This window comes from Aspergillus multicolor, assembly GCF_047715735.1.
Source record: "Aspergillus multicolor strain CBS 133.54 unplaced genomic scaffold BDW74scaffold_18, whole genome shotgun sequence".
In the NCBI taxonomy this organism is placed as follows: Eukaryota; Fungi; Ascomycota; class Eurotiomycetes; order Eurotiales; family Aspergillaceae; genus Aspergillus; species Aspergillus multicolor.
The window spans coordinates 249,221-262,678 of record NW_027395969.1 but is presented as its reverse complement, the minus strand read 5'-3'; the positions used below and the strand labels follow the sequence as shown (position 1 = coordinate 262,678).

The following is a 13,458-nucleotide window of genomic DNA, read 5'->3' as shown; positions in this document are numbered from 1 at the left end:
TGCAGGGATCTGGTGGTATCATGCAAGCGGAGGAGGAATACTCCGACAGAGGACTGTGGAGGTCGGATTGCCGCTTTCCTTGTTGAACTGGTATAGTCCGTCGCTGTTAAGGCTACGCGGGGTATAACAGCCATCCGGGGTCCAGTGGATACGGCCGAATGCTTAGGCTCTTGGGTCGGCTTTTACCTGGTAAGACAGTCGAAGTATATGCGTTTGCTATTTCATAAAAACATCAATACATGCACACTACCAACATATCTCAACAAATTGTCCATGTTCAGCCATTCGCATTACACCAGATACCGTTGCAGAAATTTTGCAAGCCCTGACATGCTTACAAGCCGCAGCTCGAGCCGCAAGATCAAGTTGGCGGGATCCCCTTGAGCGCCGGCTGCACCGCCAGTTTGGATCCAAAGCCTACCCAAGGACTGGGAACTCCGCTGACCCTCGGATCGGTGCCTATCAAATCGTGCGGAAAGCCGAGATCCACGGGCCGAACGCTTTCCAAAAACTCAACTTGCTCCGGCGTCAGCTTGATCTTGAGCGCCTGAATGTTGTCATGAAGATGCTCAACCTTGCGCCCTCCCACAATCGGGAACACGTTGGGAACCTTCTGCAGAACATAGGCCAGGGCAACAGCCGTCACCGACTCGATCTCGTGCTCGGCAGCGACCTTGGCTAGGGCTTCGCTCATCTTCTCTTCGTCCGGCGTTTGCTCGCCAGAACCCAGCAAGTGGCGCAGTTTCTCTCCATTCTTGCGGCGCTCCTCGAGGGCTTTCGCGGTCTGGAACTTGCCGCTACCTAGCACATCCCAGGGTGCCAGAGCCATGCCGAAGTGAAGCGCCATGGGGATAATGTCTCGCTCGAAATCGCGCAGCATCACATTCCAGCGACCTTGGTAGACGCTAAAGGGTGTCTTGCCGTGCGCGCGGGCGTAGGTGTTCGCCGCGCTGACCACCCATGCAGGCGTGTCCGAGATACCCAGGTACAGCACCTTGCCCTGCTCAACCATGATATGGAGGCTGTCCATGAGCTCCTCAATGGAAGTAGTGTAATCCCACCAATGGACGTAAAGGATATCAACCCAATCAGTCTGGAGTTTCTTCAAGGAGTCGCGCAGGCTCATGTAAAGCGAGCGCTTGTGGTTTCCGCAGCAGTTGGGGACATTGCCCTTCCCCTGCTCGTGGGACTTGTAGTCGGTGGTGAACTTGGTAGCAATGACCATTCTGTCGCGGTTGTTCCGGGCCGCCATCCACTCGCCCAGCCAGGTCTCCGACTGCTCGCTCTGGTAGTCGTTGGCGGTGTCGATGAAGTTGCCGCCTGCCTCGACATAGGCATCAAGGAGCTTGAAGGAGGCCCCCTTGTCCATTGAGCCCATAATGTCGGACCAGGCGTCGCCAAGGGACATGGCGCCGAGCTGGATAGGAGAGACGCGGATTCCTGCGGTCGACGAGAGCACGCGGTAGCGGCCGAGCTCGGTGCGAGGCTCAGGAGCCGATTTGATGAAGTTGGCCATGGTGTTGGTGAGATGGGATCTGGTAAAGAATCAAAAAGTTGAGGTGGAATGAGACTGATAAAGGGAGGAATGTTGTCCATAGTTCGTGAGAGTCGTCGACGTATTTATACGAGCATCCATGACTGCCAGCAGTCGCAGGTAGCTGGCTATCTCCGTTCATCTCAGGATTTGTCTTTCCGTTCTGGTAAGCTGTGTCACCCAACTTACTGTAAGTATCCGATCCCAGGGTTGAGACTGTGACGGAGATACTCATGTATATGTATTTAAGCAGGAGTGCTGACGGTACGTAAGGTCCTAAGCCAGACATGGCGGAGTTAGCGGGTTAGTGTGGAGATCCCGGTCCGGGGTAAGCAGCGGCGTTAATTAAACGGACCACAGACAAACACGAGAACGCTCTGACACATTATTAGATCCGGATATGAGTATTTGCAGAGCACTAGGGAGTAAGTATATACATGTATTCTATGAACTCTATAATATAACTCCGAATGCTCTGTTGTCCGACGGGAACACCAACAGTGCTAGACAGTGGCGCACAAACAGGCCAAAAAGTCCACATACCGTCTGGACGGCCACCATGCTCAGCGCCAGCCGATCCTCTCTCATGGGCCCCATCCATACCAGCCACAAGTTGAGAATCGTCAGGTTGCTTGATTCGATTATCTGGCCACGATCGTTCTTCTTGATCCACGCCAGGCGAAGGCCATGCAGCAATTCCAGAGCCATCGCGACTAATGGTGAAGGAGGAACCTCCCAATTTGTCACAGACGCATCCACAAGCCCAGTCTTCGCATCAAATTTTGGGAGTCTGTGTCGGGGACAAGGGATGATATGGAAAAGCTGCGGCACTGAGTAGACAAAGTTGAAGATCTGAGGGATGAACAGAAGTAGTAGGGTTTTGCTGAAATGGCCTAGGATTCCAACAACGACAAAGACCATGCCTGCGAAATAGCAGTATGTGTCTCCCACGAATACTTTGGACGGGTACCAGTTGTGGCACAGAAGTGCTAGCGACACTCCCACAAACGGCAGCAGAAAGTAGAGAGAGAAGAGGTGGGAGTCCGTCGCAGGGTGCCGGAACGGCGTAATCAGGTATAGCGCATCATTAATCATCAGTAAGACGGCAATCACAAGTGACTGGGCAACCTCAACCCCGTTGATCCCCGCTAGCATGTTGATCGAGTTTGGGCAGAAGATAGCAACCGCGGCCATGTAGACGTAGTACAAGAAACCAAGGTCTAGAAAGGGACCGAGATACGGCCGCAAGGGCACCGGCACAACAACGTGCGTAACCCCAAAGTCCACAAAGTAAACCATGAGCATTGGGATGGCACCGAAAGCCGGGATTAATACTTTGTGTCTCCATCGGATATCGAGGAGATCATCGCCGATGCCGAGAATGACAATGCATTGGAGTGATAAAAGACCAGAAAGATAGGAAGCGAGCTGGAGTTCTTGTGTTAGCACACTAAAACATAAGTGTAGAAGTAGTAGAGCTACCAACCCTCTCGTGAGGAAACCTATGCAACGTCCGGCCTGTTTCTACATGGTGGACCTCAAGGACAACATCGCGGTTGCCGCCACCGGAGGTGGCTGCCACAATGTCCTTGTAGAAAGCAAATGGGATGAAGAAGATGAGCACCAGAAGATAAACAACAGCACAGACGGCTCCCATCGTCTCCGGACTATATCGAGGCATTAGTTTTACTGTAAGCAAAAAGAAAGAGAGAACATACATAATTGGCCGTTCTGGCTTAGCCATATCTTTTCCACTCAAGCCCGCTCGAACGAAGACAGGGCCAAGCCATCGTATCATGCTGAAGGTCACAGCAAATGCAATTCCACTAAAAGCAATGGACGGCACCAAAGGAGCGCCTTCACCCTCGAACGTATTGACCAGAACGCCGAGACAGGCACCTGCGAGGACCAAGAGACTCCATGTCTCCCGCCGGGAGAGGGAGTTCGATGCTGCGACCGCCATCTTGTGTAGAAGCCCCAAGCAGCACCCCAGTCCCAATTCCTCACAAGAGCACAAGATGTGGACGAGATTGTTGCTGCAATCTGGCTTCAAGAGTATACCAAAAATACGGCAAAGATACGGTTAGAGCTTACGTCATGCTATTCTGCCGGTCCACATTTCCAATCTGAAAGCGGTGAGCTGGTATGTATGCCCGATCTCGCTCACATGACCCACGCGACGTCCACTCGTAGTACGCGTTCAGCTGTATGTCTTGCAGGGTCCAGATCTTTCGAATGGAATTCTGAGTCGGCCAGACATGTCTGCCGACTTCTCTGACTTTGACTCTGGTCATCGCGATCTGGTGACCGTGACCAAGTTCAACTTCTATGGCAACCGCATAGTTACCGCTTCATCGGACCATCGCATGAAGGTCTGGGACCAGAAAGATGGCGAATGGCAGTTGCTTGACACCTGGCGTGCTCACGATGCGGAGATCCTTGATGTAAGCACCACCTTCCGTAGTTGTCAGGCTGGTTCTAACGGTCTGTTACCAGGCAGCCTGGAATGGGCCTTTCACTGGCCAGCATCTCGGCAGTGTAGGCGAGGATATGAAGTTGAAAATATGGCAAGAAGACGTGACTCAGTTACCAGGCACTGGCCGGCGCTTTAAGAATATATTCCGCTTGGTCGCACCGCAGCGGCATCCTTTCGTCTCGCTTGACTTTCGCAACATTGACCTTGAATCCTGGCTTGCAGTCATAACCCGCGACGGCTTTCTTATGGTCATGGAACCTGTCAGTCCAGACTCGCTTGCTGACTGGCAGACTGTCGATGAGTTCAGGGTATGCGCCGCGCCCCCGCGAGGAGAGGAGACGAGCTTCAAAGTGCAGTTTCACCATGATCCTACGGACATCACCCACTCCGTGCTGCCTTCCTGGGACCGGAAGAGCCTGTCGCTTGTAGTTGCGGCCATGGACAGCGTGAAGATATTTCGGACTGATGCCAATCGTCGCTTCTACCATGCAATAGAGCTGAAAGGACATGGAGGGCTAGTTCGAGACATATCTTGGGCTAATGGCTCGGTTCGCGGCTATGATCTCATCGCTAGCGGGTGCAAGGATGGCTTTGTTCGTGTTTTCGAGGTTTACACCTCACTTTCGTCTAACAATGCGCGGGAATCAGACCGCAACCATGCCCATTCATCGGCAACATCTCAGTCATCCCGCAGCACAGCGCAGTCGGGAATCGGCTCGGCTCTGGCAAGTCGTGTACCCATGCCCACGAGCAGCCGACCTGCTACTAATGACTCGCAATTCAAGCATACCGGTAAGGAAGTGGCGTGCATCGACAGCAAGCATCTTGATGTTTGGCAAGTCGGCTTCTCCTATGCCGGTTCGTTCGCCCAGCTTACCTGTCTTACTGAATCTGTTCTAATCATAATGCAGGCGATTGTCTTATTTCTTCTGGTGACGATGGAGTTGTCAGATTTTGGAAGAAGGCATTGTCCGGAGAATGGCTCGAATATGCAGAAACGGAGATGACTGACGATCAGGACAAATGAGGACATACTCATCTCCCCTATGTTCAATCCAGAGCCCCTAGGTGCGATGACCGGTGAAATACTCGTTTACATTCGCCTCGGGGAAACGCACGGTGGTTTTCTGTCCACATTTTTTTCTTTCTCTTTTTCATTTCTTATGATAGACAGTGATACCCATCCTCAGGATTTCATTATACTATATGAGTCGTATACCCCTTTGCTTTTACTATGTTGAAGACGGAGTCTAACAGGTATTGTTCGAGTCTAATTCCACGCTCCTTCCTGTTTCACGAACTGGGTCGTCGTCAGCCGTGACAGAGATTGGAAGTTAAGCTCCTACCCTCCATCAACAGGCTGGGACGCCGGAAGGCAGGTACTATGCACCACACAAATCCAGCGCCGCAATCCTCCCTCCGCTTCGATTGATCTCCTACCAACTCCTCGCCATCTCTCCTCATACGTCTATAATATCCCTCACCCCTATTCTTCGTCGTTATCCTTACTCAAACCATGACGGTGGGCCCAACTCTGGGGACCGGCCTCCTCGTCGGATCCGGCCAGGCGCTCGCGGCCGGCGGCCCTGCCTCGCTCATCTTCGCCTACTTATTTCTATCCGCCATAGTATACTGTGTGACGGCTGCAATCGCCGAAATCTCAACCCATTCCGTCACCCGAAATGGCGCGATGTTCGCTCACAACTATCATTACACTTCAAATCATGTGGGCTTCGCGATAGCCTACCTTCGATGGATTGGCATGAGCCTGCTCGTCCCTTTTGAGATCACTGCAGGGATGGTCCACACTGGGCTATGGGAACCGAGCGCGAGTCTGGCGTTGCGCATGGGTGCTGTGATGGTCGTGATATTCTTCTTCAACATGCTGCCCGAAAAGCTTTTCAGAAGGTCGCAGACAGTCTTCACCGGGATCAAGTTCTTAGCGACGATCGGGCTCATTATCATCTCCTTCTATCTTGCTATCCGTGCCAGTCAACCTCATGCGATCGTGGGAGGATTTGAGCATTGGATAACACCCGGTCCGTTCGCCGAATTCCTACTCCTCGGCGATCTAGGCCGCTTTCTCGGCTTGCTGTTCTGCGTCCTCTGCAGTGTAGTATCTTTCACCTTTCTTCCGGAATTGACCGTGCAAATAGCCGAAGATCGTGACACGGAGCCTGGAAACAGCATCTTCAGATACACCAGGAACAGCAATATCGTCACGTTCATACTCTACATCTTGAGCACGTTAGCCCTCACTGTGATGGCTCCCTATGACGATACGAGACTTACCAACCAGGGCACTGGTGCTGGACTCTCGCCTTACATGGTTGGCCTCATTGACGCCAAGATCCGTCTACTGCCGTCCCTGGCAGGTGGCTTGATCTTTCTTTCTTCTGTGGCCTCTGGGCGCACTTTTCTAAATTTGGCTTCTCGCATGCTATCCTCGTTGGCGGAGACTGGGCACGCTCCAGCATTGTTCATGATTCGCAACCGATGGAATGTCCCCTACATGTCCGTCGCCATATCAGCTGGATTCACGTGGTTCTGCTTTCTGAGTATGGCCATTTCGAGCTCCGAGGTGTACAACTATTTGATGTTCTTCATCACCACTATTGGCTGTGTATCCTGGTTGTGTTCGTGTCTGGCGTACCTCCAGTTCCGAAGAGTGGTGAAGAAGTCGGAAATCATGCCTGTGCATCGGTCTTTTGTCCAGCCCTTTGGGACATACGTCGCTATGGGTACTAGTGTCTTGCTGATTGCCCTCAACCTTGCGCAAGTCACCGTTGCTCCCCGTCATGGGTTGAATCCTCGGAATGGAATCCCGGCTCACGTCGCGCTCAACTTGTTTGGTCTTTTGTACGGCGGTCATCGATTCATAATTGCCGTTCGGAAGAAGGCTGCTCAATTGAATTCACCTGTGGTCGAATATCGGAGAGACGTGGACGAGGATCAACCCCAGGACCAAGTCATTGAAATGGAAGAAGTGCAGCCGCAAATGCATGGGGAGGAAAGGTCGACTACTCCTACGCCGGATCCTGTCAGTCCTTGAGGGTAGAGTGTGGTTACCTAGGTTAATTCTTCACGCAATGAACCCTAGCATATATCCTCAGTGATTGCTGTTTTTGAGTACCCTTTCGTTCTGTTTCTATACCACTTATTGTTAATTCTCACCTGATGCAAGGTGGATGGCTGTAGATATATTGTTCTATTTTATCGTTGTTTGTCTTGATATACGAATGCAATGTAGAGATGCACTTATAGTAGAGACCTAGTGTAAGTTGCCTGAGGCAGTTGGAGGCCATTCCCTGTCAGGAACGCAGTGCATCTCCGCTAGTTTCCTCCCCGCTGTTGGATTCGCCACACACCAAAACCAGCCCCTAAAAGGAGGACAAAGCCTCGCAGAAAAGCATTCTTCTTATTTATTATCGAACATCAAAAGCCTGCATTTTCAGCGCTCGGGTGTCCTTTTACTTTTCTTGCTTTCAGGGAGCGTGTCTGAATTGATTCTACCCTCAGCATTAAATCAACCAACAGTCAATAATTCCTGCACTAGGCGATGCCACCTGCTCAGGCCCCTCTGTGTTTCTCGCTTCTCTTGCACCGCGCATCGAGAAGATCATGTTACTCCCCAATCCTTTCCCCGGCTCAGATGACTTGCTTATGCCTCCCTTGATGACTTTGTCCCCTTTCACCATCTACCTTTCCTTTTATACTTTCTTTCCCCCGTAAAACACCGACTCATCACACACCACCAAACCAGTGCTTTTCGCATGATTGATTTGCGTTTGACTGTCTCGTTCGTCTTGATGGCGATTCTACCAAAACATGGTGTACTTGTCCCTTGATATTGGCAATCCGGACTGGGATCTTCCGGATCCATTATGAGGCCCAATATGCCGGCTCGGAGCCTGGCATCTCTGCATATCCATCTCATGTGTCTTGTCTCCAAATTCTGCCTGGTCTCCAATCTATTATCATCACTTCCTGGAGTTCCTTCCCTCTACACAGTCCCAAACCCACTCCCTTCTTATCGCTGTACTCACCGACAGTGATTGTGAGATCTGCTAGGCAGTCTTGTCCTCCGCCGTTCGGAATATCTACATGGAACGCGCGGATGGTTTCACTACCTATAGCTGAGGGGCGAATCCCCTCTTCAAGACAGACACCTCGCCGGCTGCTGTCATTATAACACCTCTACCTTCTTGCTGACTCTGCAGGACCAGGACTTTACTGACAACACAGGCCACGATCGGCTGCCAGTCTTCTTCGGCTCCAGATCGCTCACCTTTGCTTTCTCCGCCATGCCCAATCTGGGTCTTGGCGTCTGGCTCCATGCTAGGCCGCTCTAGGACTAGCTCATTTTCATCCTCAGGCACTAACTTCAGGCCGCAAACAGCATTGATGCCTCGAAGACAAGGCATAAGTCTCAGCTTCGAGCTCGCATCCGTTCCTCCAACGGGATTCTTGCTTGCTCGCCTCAACTCCCCCTCCTCTCTTTCAGATCTACTCCCCCTTCCCACCATGATTCTACGCTTCTTTTTTGTCCCGTGCTATTATCCACCCCAACTGCTCTTCAACTCACGGTTTTATAGCACGGTGCAGATGTCCTCATTGATGCAAAGCTCCTGATCGACCAGCACTCCTCCCCCAGAAATCAAGATCGGGTGGGAAAAATTATTCCGCGCTTTTCCTTTTTTACCTTGGGTCTTGGACGCGCCGCTTGAATGGCCCATCCGTGGCTTTAGCCTGTCCTGTCCTGTCCTGTCCTGTCCTCTCCCTCACTCTCCCTCCTCTTCCTGCTGTCTCTTGCTTTCTGTCCTTGGATTCCTCTCTCGCTTCCTCTGCGTCCTCGACTCGACTCGACTGATCATCTTCTCGCGTGTCTCACTCTCGCATTGATCCACCTCAGCTGCTACGCCCGAGTCCCTCCGTCGTTTCGTTTCGTCTTCCTCCCACATTCCATCCTCCTTCACCCTCACCCTTTGATCTCCCTGTCCCTTCTCCTCTCTCAGTCACCCTTCCTACTCTCCATCTTATCTATTCTATCCTAATTCGTTCTTCGACTTCCTTATCGACGTTTCTTCGCTCGCTATCCTCGCTCCTCTTCTCCATGCGATTCATGCCTCACTCTCCTACTCGCATTCCTCGGTTCTCGACCCTCGACAAGCTCCTCCTTTCCCACGGTCGCAGACGGCACGGTGGTCGACGCCCTTATTAGACCTAGGATCTACTCGAACTGTTTTTACCGGCCGTTTCGGTTCTATTCGTCATCGGAACAATAGTGGGTTGCGAAGCTGGTGGACGGGTCTCTTCCTGTAGCCAACTCAGGAACGCCAGTACGACTCGCAGTCATCGCGTCAACTCGCTAGGGGTATCAGGCTCGACATCTTTCACTGAGCTGCATACGTGCTGGAGCGCATACTTCTTTTTTCCTTGAAAGCAGGTATTACCTTGGGTCAAGGCTCTTCGTGGTGCTTGTGATATGTGGTTAGGGGTATAAGCGATCCCATACGTCGCTCATTTTGCAAGTACAGACTCCAGCGCGCTTTGCACTAGTCGTTTGAGGGGGTGTTCTGTCGGATTATGACAGAGACCTCCCCACTCGCCATCACGCATCCAACCACGGAGCCCTTCCCGGTCGCCGCCCCTCTAAATTCACCCATCGTCAACGGCGCCGCCTCAGACTCGGTTCCGGTTGAAGAGGAGGAACCGTACACCATCAAATGCATTTGTGCGTTCGAAGACGATGATGGGAACACAGTCTTCTGCGAGGGGTGCGAAACCTGGCAGCATATAGAATGCTACTATCACGCTCGGGATGTTCCAGAGGTCCACAACTGTGTCGATTGTGAGCCCCGTCATCTCGATGGTCGGCGTGCTACGGAGCGACAGCGACGCCTCAGGGAGCAGAACGATGGCGGTGACCGGAAGGCTAAGCGATCAGGGGCGAAGAGCCACAAGAAGAAGGTTAAGGATCATGCGGATCATGTGAACGGTTTCCATCAGAGATCAGAGTCGAGCAGTCGTGATCAGCCCCCCTTCAAGAAGACAAAAACTAGTCATCGCGCGTCGGGCTCGATCAGTTCGTTGCCGGGTAATTCGGTACTTTCCTCTGATGGGCGCAAGCGCACCGCAGCCTCGATGAGTCCCACCAAACCACCCGGCCCTTCGATTCCTTTGTACTCTAACGAATTCCTCCACCTTTACGACGAGGATTATGGGCACGTCGATATGGTCAGTAATCTCATCGGCAATCTGACAGTTGCTACTGATCTCTCCTTGTGGGTGAAAGACCCTGTCTACCTTACCCAGGTAGCCAACGGTCGTTCTGCAGACGAGATCTTCACTCGGTCTGGCGCAGCTTTGGACCGATCCCACTGGCCATCGCTCACTGTCGAGTCATCGACGGATTCCACGATTGAAATCGACGGTAGACATCCGACATGGAAGGTTCTCAAAACGCAACATTCTGTTGGTAGAGACGAGATTGTTGGAGAGATAATTGGCAAAGTTGGTCTGCTACGTAATTATTGTCTTGACCCCGACAACCGTTGGCAAGAATTGCGGCATCCTGAGCCTTTCGTCTTTTTTCATCCTCAACTTCCGATATACATTGATTGTCGGCAAGAAGGGAGTATCCTTCGCTATGCCAGGCGCTCGTGTCGCCCCAACGTGACTATGAAGACCTACATCACGAATGAAAATGAGTATCATTTCTGTTTCGTTGCGAAAGAGGATATCGCACCTGACTCGGAGATAACGGCCACATGGTATCTCGATCCTCAGTTGTTCGGGTCTACTAATGGTATCGTCAAGCAAGAGCCTGGTGACAATGTGCAGGACATGGCTGCTGTATGCATCAGCAATGTGCTGGCTAATTTTGGGGGTTGTGCGTGTGTTCCGCCGCACAGTTGCCTGCTCTCAAATCTTGATTGCCGCCGTCATCCGAAGCATGTGGATGGAAGCGCAAAACAAGCCTATGCCAAGCGGAGGAAAACAAAGAGCAAGTCTACTGTATCGCCGCCTGCTAACAATAGCCGTGCTGGAAGTGAAGCCGTCAAAAATCAGGACGATGATGAGCACGCGGACAGCCGTTCTGCATCGGGCTCCATCCGTGGGCAGACCCGTAGCCGTGATCTGACTCCGACCCTACAAACTCCCACCGATTCTTTGGTCTTTGGTGATTCTGAGCTGTCTGCTCGCGAAAGGCGTAAGATCGCGGCAGCAGAAAAGAAATTCCAACAGTTGGAGCAGGATCAACAGACAACCCATAAACGGAAGAAGCGTGTCAGTGGGCACTCTGCCCAAACACCCGGTGCAAGCACCACTTCTGATCGTCAATCGTTTTCGCCCCCGTTGTCTGGAGGCGGCCACCAATCACCGCGCAAACCTTCTGGTCCCAGCACTCCTGCCTCTCGGTATGTCGATTCTGCTGTCCAAGCAGATATCGAAGTCGCGAATGGTGTGATACCGTCTCCTCCCTCCTCGAAGCGGCCCAATTTCATTCCTCTCACTCAGCGTCTGCTCAAGCGATGTCACATTGACCGGATTCGGATTGAACAAACCAGCCGTCAACAGCCTGTCTCACCTCAATCAACTAAAACCGCACACGAAGGGTTATCTCACCTAGCTCCTACCCCGACGGCCACGACACCGAGTGTGTCAGGAGAGAAGGAAGATGTGGAGATGCATGATCTGGAGTCACCAACTGAAGCGTCCTCAGCGCGATCACAGACACGCCATGTCTCTGTGGATATGTCGCCGTCCCATGGGCGAGGCCCAGGGAAAGCAGTGCCGTTATCATCACCGTGGCCTTCCAGCGCGGCACATATTGCTCGAATACCTGCGCGCAAGGCCACCAGCCCTCGTGTAGATCTCCACGTGCCTTTAGTTACTTCCACCTCCCTTCCGTCAGCGACGAGTCCAAATTCAGTCTCATCAGCTATATCATCGCCATCCACTTTGGATCCGACCTCGCAGCACCCCGCAGCAACCGCTCTGCCCGGGGCGGGGTTGGCCGCTCCTAGCCCTGTGAAAAAGAAGCTTAGTCTAGGTGACTATCTCAGTCGAAGGAGCTCGCTGAAGACTCCAACATCGGAGAAAACGCAGGCTCAGGCTGCGATGCCACCACCCACCCCGCCTGCGCAGCCCTCGGACAGACGGGATGCCTCAGCCATGGCGGGCAATACGCATTCGGAAAACGGCCCTTCATTGTCGAGTCCCACGGCAACGGATATCATGATGAAGGATGTTTCTGGCTCAACGCAACCTGCACACACTCCGACGATATCTTAATCAATTCTCAGCATTTCCTCCCTCTGCTTCAGACACAACTGGTCATCGACTATACCTGACGACTCATTTGTCTTCTCTATGTTTTTATTACCGCTACCTCTTTTATTCATTTGTAAACGATTGGAATGGACCGGCGTTCGTCGTGGGCTTGGGCGCTTATTCTTGTGATGGCTTTGAGAGCGGCGTATTCGGCGCGTTTGGCGGGAAACATTAATGGGTTACGGATCTCTATGGGATGGAGACTACGGTTACTGCGAGTATTATGCGCAGCCTTTGATTCACGATTTGTCTTTATTATCTTTTATTTCTTCTGATATCTTCCTCAATATCGAGCTGATAGCCAGCGTCAGCAAAATCATTCAATGATATATAAGGCTCCGCCTTTTATTATCCTACTCTTCTGTCAATATCCCTCAACGTAGACTTGAAAGTACCTGAAAGAACAATTCGCCTTGTAGATGAGTTGATATGTTGAATCGTTGATGAAGCACCTGACGTCGCGTCAAATGTAAGCCTGAGGCCCGCGATTGTCGCCTGAATATGAGAGAACCATCTTCGAACAAGCTCCCAACATTCCCAGACACCTCCAACTCTCCACGCCGTTGGCGAAACCAAGGGCTTGCTCTTCAAATACGAGACATTTTATTGCGCCACCTTAGATTGCTTGGTTGAACATTTCGCTCTTGGAAGACGTTTGAATCACCCGCAAATCTTTCCTCTAATCATAGCCGAGCACTTTTTGAATCGAATCGCCATAGCTTCAATCCTACACTCCATTGGCATCTTCCACTTTGTATTTCGATCAGTCAATCTCAAGTCTTCCAAATTGTCGATACCGAACCCGCCGCGCACGTTACTTGCCCCTTGAAAGACCTTTCTTTCCTCGAACAAACATCACTCATCGCCATCCCATGCCATCCCAACCAGAAACAATGCAAGACCCGCGGTCAGCGAAACGAAGGCGCGTCTCCGATATCGCAGGCATAGACGGAGACGGCGACACCGCGATGCAAGATGCTGTAACGCCACCACAGGCCCCCTCAAACGGCGCGGTCGCGAACGTGGATAACGCGGAAACAAATGCCGGAGACACAAACCCCAAGACAGACGAGACCCCTTCCAGGGCAGGAACACGATCAAGCGGGCGCCA

At 52.0% G+C, this 13,458-nt stretch overlaps 5 protein-coding genes across 5 annotated transcripts; 3 read left to right on the top strand and 2 right to left on the bottom strand.

Annotated features, from left to right (window-relative positions):
- Positions 1–241: 241 nt before the first annotated feature.
- On the bottom strand, positions 242–1,750 carry BDW74DRAFT_37241 (aldo/keto reductase). The gene has a single exon (XM_073732635.1). It carries the CDS (start codon positions 1,514–1,516, stop codon positions 362–364), a length of 1,155 nt encoding a protein of 384 aa, XP_073582378.1. The 5' UTR covers positions 1,517–1,750; the 3' UTR covers positions 242–361.
- A 194-nt stretch (positions 1,751–1,944) lies between these two features.
- On the bottom strand, positions 1,945–3,530 carry BDW74DRAFT_155903 (UDP-N-acetylglucosamine--dolichyl-phosphate N-acetylglucosaminephosphotransferase). The gene is made up of 3 exons (XM_073724921.1): positions 3,253–3,530; positions 3,021–3,201; positions 1,945–2,962 (listed from the first exon to the last, which is right to left on the bottom strand). The coding sequence occupies exons 1-3, from the start codon at positions 3,495–3,497 to the stop codon at positions 1,988–1,990; spliced, it is 1,401 nt and encodes a 466-aa protein (XP_073582377.1). The 5' UTR covers positions 3,498–3,530; the 3' UTR covers positions 1,945–1,987.
- Positions 3,531–3,739: 209 nt separating this feature from the next.
- BDW74DRAFT_37236 (putative nuclear pore protein (SEH1)) lies at positions 3,740–5,282 on the top strand. Its single transcript, XM_073732634.1, has 3 exons — positions 3,740–3,978; positions 4,031–4,868; positions 4,922–5,282. Exons 1-3 carry the CDS (start codon positions 3,793–3,795, stop codon positions 5,035–5,037), a joined length of 1,140 nt encoding a protein of 379 aa, XP_073582376.1. The 5' UTR covers positions 3,740–3,792; the 3' UTR covers positions 5,038–5,282.
- Positions 5,283–5,526: 244 nt separating this feature from the next.
- BDW74DRAFT_179643 (putative proline permease) lies at positions 5,527–7,062 on the top strand (the record flags this gene model as incomplete). The annotated part of the gene is made up of 1 exon (XM_073729518.1): positions 5,527–7,062. One exon carries the CDS (start codon positions 5,527–5,529, stop codon positions 7,060–7,062), a length of 1,536 nt encoding a protein of 511 aa, XP_073582375.1.
- Positions 7,063–9,284: 2,222 nt separating this feature from the next.
- BDW74DRAFT_37226 (putative PHD finger and SET domain protein) lies at positions 9,285–12,709 on the top strand. The gene has a single exon (XM_073732633.1). The coding sequence runs from the start codon at positions 9,597–9,599 to the stop codon at positions 12,306–12,308; it is 2,712 nt and encodes a 903-aa protein (XP_073582374.1). The 5' UTR covers positions 9,285–9,596; the 3' UTR covers positions 12,309–12,709.
- Positions 12,710–13,458: the final 749 nt, after the last annotated feature.